Below are 12,001 nucleotides of genomic sequence, written 5' to 3' on the forward strand. Positions count from 1 at the left end.
CCTACGATGTCAGCAATTACACCATATTTTTGAATAATCCCTTCTTTAATAAAAAGCCCTACACTTCCGTTACGGTTTAGGCTTTATATTTTCACGTCATTGAATTTAGGAGTAAATATTTTGTATAAAAACTCTAATGTGTGAAAGAGACCATAAGTTGCTGCCAACATCAAGGAAACAAGGTTGCCATGGATTGACTTCATGCCATGTCATTTTGACATTTATTACTAGCTGTTCCCGTGGGGCTATCCGCATGAAATTATAGAAACTTTGTTATTGTTTACATTTGTCAAATTCTCAATTGCAAATGTCAAAATTACCGTTACCATAACATTGCTTCCTTAATGTTGGCAGCTTGTAATTTATGGTCTCTTTCTCACATGAACGTTATTTTCTAATTTATTTACCCCTAAGTTTAATGGCGTGAAAATATATAGTCTAAAGCGTGGCGTAAGTGTAGGGCTTTTTATTAAAAGAAGAATTATTCAAAAATATACTGTAATTGACGTCTTAAATAACTGTGTTATATAAATATACGCCTCGGTTATTTATATAGATACGAGCTGTTGCCCGCGACTTCGTCCGCGTAGTATTAGAAAACATAAAAACTGTATAAATTACAAAAAGTTACGTATTCCTCGGGAACCGGACATTTCTCAGGGATGAAGCTTATCCCATGTGTACTCCAGACTTCGTTTTATATCTGTACCAAATTTCAATAAGACATGTTGAACCGTTGCAGAATGATCGAGTGAACATTAAAAAACTAAATGAATGAATCCCACGGGAACCGTAACTATTCCCGGGATAAAAAGTAGCCTATGTGTTCTTCCAGACTATGCTCTAAACCTGTGCCAAATTTCATAGAGATCCGTTCAGCAGTTTAGGCTACAAACGCTAACAAACATCCATCCATCCATCCATCCATCCATCTAAACTTAGCATTTATAATATTAGAAAGATAGATATATTAATATATTATTATTTATTACATGTATAATAATGTTTTTTTATCCCTTTTTTCAAGGAATTCACAGACAATGAGTTTGTGAAGTGGCACAAGGCGATAAGAGACGCGGGCAAGAAAGCACCCACAATGGACTTTGTTAGGGGAAAGATTAGTGAAGTTAAAGAAGCACTTATGTATGAGTTTAAAGTAAGTTTGCACTCAGAGACATATACACAAACCCTTAATGTATCTTTTGTATTCAAAAACTGTTGGTACAAACTCACAGATGTAGAATAATTTTAATTCCAATCCAGTAGGTTTCCAGTGGTATTTGTCCAGCGCATAATGGATATAGACCTACGCTGGACTGGAATAATGTAAAATAAGACATTTAAAAATTCTGATATTAAATACTTAGACGAAAATTCTTTTAGACATTAAGAAATGCTAAAAAGTAATTTGTCAGATTGAGAATTGACCAATTTTTTAATTTATCTGCGACTTTTTTAGTTAATTATATATATAAAAGGTTTTAAATCTATACTTAATAATAATATTAGTATGTGTTAAAATTACTTAAAAACTACTGAACCGATTTTAATAATTTCTGCACAATTAAAAAGCTATTTAATTGAGTAACGTAGGCTATGTTTTTTACTATTTTCATAACCACGTAAACGAAGTCGCTAACAGCTAGTAGTATAATTAGAGTGTTGATAATGTAATATAACTAACTGTTGCTCGAGACTTCGCCTAAGTGAATTAAAAAAATAACAAAAAATATAATTCACGGTACACACTAGGCAAGTACAGTTGGCCAGTAGGGTTCAACTGGACTGGCATTCAACTGACAGTGTGAACTTTAACTAATGTAGGTCATTTAATAGCAATAACAGAGTTCTTTTATTAGAAACTAGTTGTTGCTCGCGTCTTCGCAAGCGTAAAATTAAAATATACCCTATGTTACAGATAAATTCCATTTCTAATAGTGAAATAATTATAGAAATCTCACCAGTTTTTGAGTTATTTCAATAAACAAAAATACAAATCTTTCTCTTTATAATATTAGTATAGATATAATTTTGTAATTATTATTATTAAAGGAAGAAGATATAGAGAAGATAGTAGCAGAAAAAGAGAGATTCCGATCTCATCCTACAAACTACGCTATGAAGAAAACACAGCTTATGAAGGAAAGAGACGTCGCACAACTCAGGTGAGACAGATATATTAAAATATTAGATTTCGCCCGCGGCCCTGTCTTTTGGAATTAAAAAATCAAACAAAAATGGGACCCACCTGCAAGCATTACCTTTCGGATAAAAAAAGAATTATCAAAATCGGTCCAATAGCGGCGGAGTTATGCTGTAACATAAAAAAAAACATACAGACGAATTGAGTACCTCCTTCTTTTGGTAAGTCGGTCAAAAAAAAACAAAAGTAAGTAACCTATGTGTCCTTCCAGACTATGCTCTACATCTGTACCAAATTTTATCGAAATCTGTTCAGCCGTTTAGGCTACACTCTAACACACATCCAAAATTTTTTTCATCTATACTAATATAAATGGGAATTTTTATTTTTGTATGTATTGAAATAACTCAAAAACTTATGTTAAAAATGTTATTTATCTGTGTGTAATATAGGCTATATTTTATTACATTTTAATTTCACGTGGGCGAAGTCGCGAGTAACAGCTACTTTATAATATACGATCGCGTGAAATTTAAAACAAATTTAAAAATACAGCCTGTTATTGATAACGTAGCTTTTTGATGGTGAAAGAATTTTTTAAATCGCCCCAGTAGCTGAGTTATTTCAAAACATAAAAAAAAATCTTTCCTCTTTATAATATTAGTATAGATATTTTTTTTTATTTATCATCTTCTACAGACTCTTGGTCGGTACTCTTTTTTGCACAGTTTGTTTTCCTTTTCTTTTTTTTCTTTTTTTTTTTGTTGTATAATCCGTATATCACTAGTGAGTTCTTTTTTTTTTAAATACAATTATACTACTGCTTTTACTTATACTAGCGCGACAGTTGTCAGTGGCGACGGATGTGTCTTTGAACCGAGTCTATGTGTTTTTTTTAGATCTTCTACGATCGCTGTGTCTCTGTTTCTCATCGCCATTTGTTAGAATAGATAATTAATATGGTTTATTTATATTTCAGAGGCGATGATGAATTAGTAATGGATTTAAATGCTAAAATACAAGAATTAGAGGACAGAGCGAGTCAATTGGACAAAACAAGAACATCCTCTATACAGAGTATTTCATATATAAATAATAGGAATAGGAAATTAAATGTGGAAACTGCAGAAAAAGCTATAATGGAAGAGGTAAGAAATATATTTAGTTAAGATTTTTTTTAGTTTTATAATATAAGGTGGCAAACGAGCAAGCGGGCTGAATCCACCGAAATGGAAAGCGACCGCTCGTAAACATCCGCAATTGCAGCACTGCCTACCCTTCATTGACGGAGACGCATATAAAGAGGATATTTCCCCTTCCTATGCGTCTCCACCGTCAAATCCACTTAAGAAAGGGGTGCAAAGGGAAAGGGACTAAAATTTAAGCTAAAGATACTATAAAATAAAAAAAAATATTGTACATATCTATCAAAGTCGCACATTTGCTTAAAAATAAATTGAAATAGCAAAGTAAGAGGTATCAACTAATCTATTATATTAGTTTTCGCCCGCGACTCCGTCACCGTGATTTAAAAAAAATATAAGTGTGTCCTTCCAGACTATGCTCGACATTTATTCCAAATTTCATCGAGATCCGTTCAGCAGTTTAGGCTACAAACTAACAAACATCCATCTAAACTTTCGCATTTATAATATCAGAGTATTAATTTATATTTATGAAATACAGATTTTCCGATTTTATTGTATTTTTGTAGAATTTCTAAACCACTTGACAGAATTTCACACAGTTTTAGTGTTAACGTAGAAATAGGTTACTATTCTAAAGATATAAATTAAAATATTAAATTTAGTATAACTTTTGCTTTTTATTAAAAGCTATTGGACTTTGGAATTAAAAAAAAACATATTATTTATGTTCAAAAATATATTTTAATTGTAACTTTCTGTATTTGATCTAAATCCGTTAAGTTTTGAACAAATAGTAACAAACATCCATACATCTAAACTTACACATTTACAATATCAGTAATAGTAGTATTTTTTTTCAGGTAAAAGCAAATAAAGGTAAAAAACAAGACGATCCATTCACAAGACGACATACAAAGCCCGTTATGAACTTCAAATCTCATCAAGGAGGACGTACTCAGGTATTTACGTTTTTCTTCGCGTGGAATTAAAAAAATAACTTTTTGAACACCCTATATCCTTTTTTAATCTATATTGTACATATATACCAAATTTTATTCAAAACTATTTAGCCGTTATGGAGATATTTAGTAACAAACATCCATACAAATTTTCGCAATTATTAAGTAGGACCTTAAATTTTGTATATGTATCGAATAAAAGGCAATTTTATTTGTTATTTTATTTATTAGTAATACATAATTCAGATTAATTTCTAAAATATGTAAATAAATTATTAATTTGACGTTTTAATATGACATTGATCTATTTATTTCTAAAAAAAACCGTTAAATGTGGTTTTTTAATACTATATCCACACTAAATGACGTTTAAAGGCCACTTAAGTCGTAATTAATTTATAGGAGTTAATGAGGAATGAAGAAGCAGCGATAGAAGCGCAGCGGCAGAGGGAAGAAGAAGTAAGAGCGGAGAGGGAGAGGCAAGAGCGAGATAGACTGATATTGGTGAGTTACGTCTTTAAATAACTTTTTATATACAGGAGTTATTTCAAAGGGAAATTTTAAGTCAAAAAAACTATTGAACAGTTTATTGCTTACTTGCTTTTGCTCGCGACTTCGTTCACGTGGATTTTACAATTAATAAAAAATGTAGCCTGATAATATAGCTTCTTAATAGTGAAAGAATTTTTGAATAATTAATGAATATATATTTTTATTAATTAGACGCAAGCGAAGTCGCGAGCAACAGCTAGTAAATAAAAGCACTCTTCTATTGCTATACAATAGTTAAAGTTGACACTGTGCCAGTTGATTGCATTCCAGTTGAATATTACTGGCCAACTGTACTGGCCGACTGTGAACCATGCATTTTTTTTTAAATTTCAGCAACAAACAGAACCAGAAAGACCTAAACGTGACAAAACAAATTCTTCAGATAATACAAGTTTATATTCTCTACATGATTTCGATATAAATATCGATTTGGATCTACCTGTAGCCAGTAAGTGGAGTTTTTATCTATACTATTATAATAAAGCGTAAACACATACTTCTTTGTTGCCTAAGATGTCAGCAATTACAGCATATTTTTGAATAATTCTTTCTTTAATAAAAAGCCCTACACTTACGTCATGCTTTAGGCTATATATTTTCACGCTATTAAACTTAAAGGGGTAAATATTTTGGATAAGAACCCTAATGTGGGAAAGAGACCATAAGTTGCTGCCAACATCAGGGCAGCGTGTCATGTCATTTTGACATTTGCAATTGACAAATGTAAACGATAAAATGAAGTTTTTATAAATACCTGCGGATGAAGCCGCATGGGAACACCTAGTTTTTAATATTTAGGTATTTATTTGTGTATTTTAAGTAATTTTACTGTTAAATTGTCAATCATACTAATATTATAAATGCGAAAGTGTAGATGGATGTTTGTTAGAGTTTGTAGCCTAAACTGTTGAACGGATATCGATGAAATTAGGTATAGATGTAGAGGATAGTCTGGAAGAACACATAGGCTAGTTACTTTTGATTTTTTCAATAACACGTGGACGGAGTCGCGGGCGAAAGCTAGTATGTCATAAATTAAAAAGAATATTACACGAAACACTGTAATTTTTTATGTATGTAGATTTGTATGGATGTAAATAGATTTAGACGATTTTTTTTTAGTTTTATTTACTAGGTTTAGTCAGATTTTTAGTGTATTTTTTTATGTAATGATAATATTTTTCAGAATCAATGAACGCTCAGCCGAAACAAGTGTCTGGGAAAGTGAAAGAAACAGGACCAAAAAGGTCACTTAATTTGGACGAATACAAGAAAAGACACGGACTTATATGAGTTTTGTTAATTTTGTGATAGCATTTGAAGTGTTGACGGGATGAAAAGAACATTTTTATCTAGATTTTTTAATATCTAGATAGTAAAATGAGTTAAGATATTTATATTAGTGAATAGATTTTGATTTTTTAACGCTAGTTGCTAGAATTTCAGTTTTTTAGGTGTTTGAGAGATATTTTTTTATTCTCTTTCCCGAGTATTGAAGCAATAAAATATAGTGCCTAAAGCATATGTACAAATATTATATAAATACATTCGATTTACACGTTTTTTCCATACATGGTCCTTCGAGTCGGATTTTTTAAATTCAATATGCAGTAATTTTATAACTACCGCGTGTTTAAATAAATTTGTTGGTACATTTTTTGGTAATTTACTTATATAAAAGTATTTTAAACGAAAACATAAAAATCTAAACATGATGACCAAATTTTTTTTTTTTCAGTTCTCATATGAAAATGTTGAAAAAAACTTAGTGATACTAAAATAACTAAATCTTGTATAATTGTGTAAATTAATATTTCTTCTCTAAATATAAGAAATAACAAGTTTTATCGTAAAATTTACTATTTTTCTTGTATTATTTAAGTTATCCTTTGAAACTATTGGTTTTGAAGGTTTTTGCTACCTCTATATTGTTATATTTCACCGAAGTTGCCTAAATAAACATAAATTGTTATATAAATACTAAGGGCCCTTCCCACCACTGGCTGATAAAGTCTCAGATAGTTAATGTCACTGTAATAAGGGAATAAAATCCGATATTCATCACATATTTTACACGTTGGATTGTTTGACAATTTATAATCTGGTGGAACTGACCCTTAATAGTAAAATATATAATAAAATAACTAACCTTTATACAAGCTATAAAATGTATTTTATGTTTATTAACTCAAAAACTAATGAATAGATTTTAAAAATCCTTTCACCATTAAAAAGCTATCTTATCACTAGTTGTTGCTCGCGACTTCGTCCGCGTGAAAATAAAAATAACAAAAAACTACAACCCATGTTATAGATAATACATTTTTTTTGGTGAAATAATTTTTAAAATCGGTCCAATAGTTGAGTTATTTCAATACATACAAAAATAAAAATCTTTCCTCTTTATAATATTGGATATAATTACTAGGAAAAGGGTTTTTTTAATTAAAGTCCATAATAAAGGAAAAAACACGCCTGTATAGAGGTTAGAAATTCAATACAAATGAACAAAAACATCTTTATCTTTTGTAGAAAAGAGATAGATATATTTCTGTCTGTTCAAAATATATATTGTGTTCTTTTTAAATTCTTTATGAAAATTATTTTTTACGTGCTGGTTTATCGGTTAAAATAACATATCGATTATAAAGACGGGTCTAAGGGTAGCTACCCTCACCTTTTTACCACACATGAATCAAAATATCTTTAAATCTCTTGTTAATTTTTCAGTTGTAGTTACTTAGAATCAACTTTAACTTAAGCATGATCAGTTCTTGTCGGAGGCCCAACTTTACTCCCTTTTCCCAACCTTTTTCTCATATGGATGGAAAGGGAACGTGGATTTGAGGGTGAAGGAGACGCATAGGAAGGGGAAATGTCCTCTTTATGTGTGTCTCCTCCGTCAATGAAGGGTAGGCAGCGCTGCAATTGCGGATGTCTAGCAGAGGTCGCTTTCCATTTCGGTGGATTCAGGTCGCTTGCTCGTTTGCCATCTTATATAAAAAAAAAGTTCTCATAGTTTTAGTTAAAAAATCCGTTAATAGTTAAAAAATCGTCTATAAGCGACATTTTAACTGTCAGTTTTATTATATGGTAACTATAATTGATTAAAAAAAATCAAAGTTAAATTTTTGCCATACGCAAATTAACTCTACAGTTAAATACTGTCAGAAGTGCGTATGTAACTTATTAGTTTGTTTAAACTGACTTGTTATTCTGAAATCGTCTGTTAAATGTTTTTATGCAGTTTTAGTCCAATGTACTAAGCAATATTAAATTCATAGTTTTATCGACTTTAACTTCGGTATTTTACAATCTGACTAGATGTTATCAAATAATAGAAAATTCAAGTTTTATAATGCGAGTATTTAATGTCAAATTTATTTGAAAAATTCAATCAAAATACGTCTAATATTTTCTTGTCAGTTTATAAAATGACAGAGTTCACAATTTGTCGATATCATATCTTAGATAAATTGTACTTCCATACTCTTCCCATTTTATTCTACTTGTTAATATAACTTTCGTTCCCGTCAACATTTCCTAATGTCTTAAATTATTATAAAATAGTTATTTAGAATACGCTAATTACTGTATTTTATACGTTTAATGCCACAGCGCTATATAAATAAAATATAAATAAAATGAAATTTTTCATAAATAAATAACTATAATAGAAAGGTTTACTAAAAAAATAGGTCATTTACAAACAACATTCATTATAATTTTCGTAAGATACGGGTTTCTTACCACTATTGGGTTTTAGCTCCCGATATCTCGGCACAGTTGCATGCACCGAAATATCGGGAGGTAAAACAACCCAATCGTGATAAACCCGTATCTTACAAACATAATTGTATAAACCACGAGTTTAAAGTTATAAATCATTCATTAACCAATCATACCTTTCGGTCTTGGATGATTCGTAAATTGGTTCACAAATGAATGATTTAAAATAAATAGATTCAGACTTAATAGAGATTTATTATTAATAACAAATAATAAACATTTTTATTCCGAAAATAACCATTCAGTCAAAATCATTCGGTTTGAAATAATTCAATCATTACCAAATGTTTCTCAATAAATTCTACATGAAATTGATCGTTCAAAATTTAATCTCAAAATAATAATTCGGTTAAAATCATTCAGACTGAAATCATTCGGTCATTACCAAATGTTTCTCAACAAAATCTAAATTAAATTTATCATTCGATCTGAATTCTTAACAAGTCATTCATTCGTTCATATAAATGAATTTAAATCCAAGAAAATCATTCAGTCCTATGTGAACGTTGGAAAAAAACATACTTTCTCAATTTATTATTAAAAAGTAAACCTTTCTATTATACGTATTGCCTTAAAATTACTAAAAATGAATAAAAAATCATGTAAAAGCAATGAAATTATATAAATGTTAAATATAGTATTAAATTTTCATTATGTTAATATTTGAAGCAAAAACTTTGTACCAGTTTGTAAAGAAATTAAGCAAATTTACGTAAGAAATTGACAGCAATAAATATTAAGAAATGTAATTTTTCAATTAAAAAAAAACATTAAATTTAAGTCTAATTTCAACCAATAGGCGAAAGGCGAAGCGAAAAATAGTGTTGCCAATTAAAAAAACTACCGTATAAGGTAAAATATTTTGTTGCCATATGCATACTTACTATGACAAAAATACGAACTATTATTTACTTAATTACTGGTAATATTTAATTAAATAATTTGTCATATTTAAATAAAAAAAAATTTTTTCAAGGTTTTAAACAATTTGTTTTGCATTAAAATGCTGTAATATCATTTTTAAGTTTGTTACATCGTTAGTTTGAAATCATTGGTAATGTTAAAAAATTAAAAATAAACTAACCAAAAAAAAATTGTTAAATGAAAAAAAATTTTGCAGGCCTTTTTAAAAAAATAGTAAATTTTGTGCAATTTCAACATCACAAAATGTACAAAGAAAAATATTGTTTTCAAAGTATTCATTTAGCAATAATTTTAGAATTAGACTAGTTTATTTATGGTCGAAATTTAAAAAACAAAAATCATTAGTAACATAGAGGGTTTTTCGTAATTTAAACGTAAAGTATGTAAAAATAACTAAATACATTTTATTATTATAAATGCATTTGTGAAATAAAAGGAAGAAAACAAGAATTTACTTGTAAACTAATTTTTAATATCGTGTTTCATTTTTATTGAACAAAATCGACACAGAGTCGACAATGAGAATTAATTTGAAGGTTTGCAGTCCACTGGATTGTAAATTTTGTCACCTCATGTTAATATTCAATTATTTTTAATACGTATTATTTATTTTATATAAACAATTGTCAACGAGATGTAAGTTTAAGGCTCAAATGCTTGAATAAATACGTCGAAATGAAACTTGTTTTTTAATGTTTCCCGTTGGATTATCGGCCAATGGGAAAATACCATCTTTTCTGTAGGTTTTCACACAGATCTGCGCTAAAGTATCGATTTAAATCTGAGAAAATGAATAACAATGCTTTTATCATATCTACTAGATAAATATAGTATTTTTTTGTTATTTTTCAATTGCTCGTATAGTTCTAACTAAGCTCTAACTTATGCTGGGATATGTTTTTGAATGGAGGGATTCGCACGCTCAAACATCTGAAAACAGTGCCTTTATTTCTATTATCTAAATTATTTTAAGACTATCAGATGACCGCTTTTTGTATAGAATTAAATTATACTCCGTACCACAGCAGGGTTTTTGAACGCTCGAGGCATCACATGGGAACTAGATGCTTGATGTCTCGGATAAGACCCGCTATCTAAACCATTTGGATGGACTTATTTGTACCCCTACATGACTAGACGTTGCATCAGACGGGTGGTTAAGGGAGGAGAGACAGGATAGTATTAAGGCCGGGCTACCCCAGGAAATCCGAAAAACAGGCATTTTACCGTGTAAATTCTATAGAGCTGGTTCAGTGTATAATCTTGAAAAAAATGATGTGCGTAGATGGAATAAAAGCTGTTATATTATCCGAATACATTTTGTGAAGGCATTTCTGTTTTTCGCAGTTATTTTTTCTACCCGACGATGCCCATAACAGTTGGTAATGTTTTTCGCACGTGATGTTTTTCAGTTACGCACTATATTTTCTAGATTTCGAGGTCATAGTTTAATCTTTGTACTTTGTGTTTCGTAACTTACGCAAACGCACGAGGCAATACGCTGACGAATGGCCCCGTTTACATACAGGTGTAGGCTTAAAAATTAATTATATAATCTGTTGTCAGTCAAGTTAACTCATGTTAAAGGTCATTTAAAAAAAAAAACAATTTTCTTTTCCATACTTCTACGTACAAAAAATAGTTTCAAATACCATTTTTTTTAGTAAATGTCCTATCATTGAAAACTTATTTTGACGATCTTTAATAAAACCGTACTCAATTTACAAGAACATGGAGGTTTTTTTTATAATATAAGGTGGCAAACGAGCAAGCAGTCACCTAAATCCACCGAAATGGAGAGCAATTGCTGCCCATAGACATCCGCAATTGCAGATGCGTTGCCTACCCTTCATTGACGGAGGAGGAGACGCACATAAATAGGACAATTCCCCTTCCTTTGCGTCTCGTCCACCGTCAAATCCACTTTTCCTTCCTATCCTTTCCTCTTAAGAAAAGGATGAAAAGGGAAAGGGACTAAAATTAGGCCTCCGGCACCACACTCATCAGACGAAACGCGGAATTGCTTGCACTTCACGCCTGTTTTCTGTGTGGTGGTGGTATAACACCGATACGGCCCATTTGTGCGAAGATGTTAAAGCGGGCTCTACCACTGTGATCTCACCACTGACGAATTTGACATAAAGAACAAAATCATTCCTTTGAATCACTCTTTCAAATATGTTTATTAACGATTATTTATTTGTTTATCTGAAACACTTGGAATTATCAGTAACGAAAATAGCCCAATGGTTAGAAAAATTTACAGACTTTCGATTGTTATAGATTCGATTCCCGTTACTCGACTTATTTAATCTTATTAAGATTATTGGCAATGGTAACTTGAACATGTTAAAGTCCTGTCCCACCATTGGTTGATAGAGTTTAAGATCGCTTAAAAAATGACGTCACTGTAATAAAGAAACAAAGTCCGATATTTCCATTACATATTTTACACGTTGGATTGTTTTCAGATAATTTACAATTTG

The 12,001-nt window shown here is 30.3% G+C and overlaps 1 protein-coding gene across 1 annotated transcript in view; it reads left to right on the forward strand.

The window, feature by feature from the left end:
* Positions 1–6,449, forward strand: part of LOC106108752 (RNA polymerase-associated protein Rtf1-like) — a 16,289-nt gene extending 9,840 nt beyond the window's left edge. Inside the window, exons 13-19 of the mRNA XM_013290012.1 lie at positions 1,028–1,156; positions 2,053–2,165; positions 3,123–3,291; positions 4,152–4,250; positions 4,653–4,754; positions 5,136–5,250; positions 5,989–6,449. Coding sequence (XP_013145466.1) covers positions 1,028–1,156; positions 2,053–2,165; positions 3,123–3,291; positions 4,152–4,250; positions 4,653–4,754; positions 5,136–5,250; positions 5,989–6,095 — 834 coding nt within the window. The 3' untranslated portion in view covers positions 6,096–6,449. The remainder of the gene's footprint in view (positions 1–1,027; positions 1,157–2,052; positions 2,166–3,122; positions 3,292–4,151; positions 4,251–4,652; positions 4,755–5,135; positions 5,251–5,988) is intronic.
* The last annotated feature ends 5,552 nt before the right edge of the window (positions 6,450–12,001 follow it).

Source organism: Papilio polytes, unplaced genomic scaffold, assembly GCF_000836215.1.
Source record: "Papilio polytes unplaced genomic scaffold, Ppol_1.0 DF821400.1, whole genome shotgun sequence".
Taxonomy (NCBI): domain Eukaryota; kingdom Metazoa; phylum Arthropoda; class Insecta; order Lepidoptera; family Papilionidae; genus Papilio; species Papilio polytes.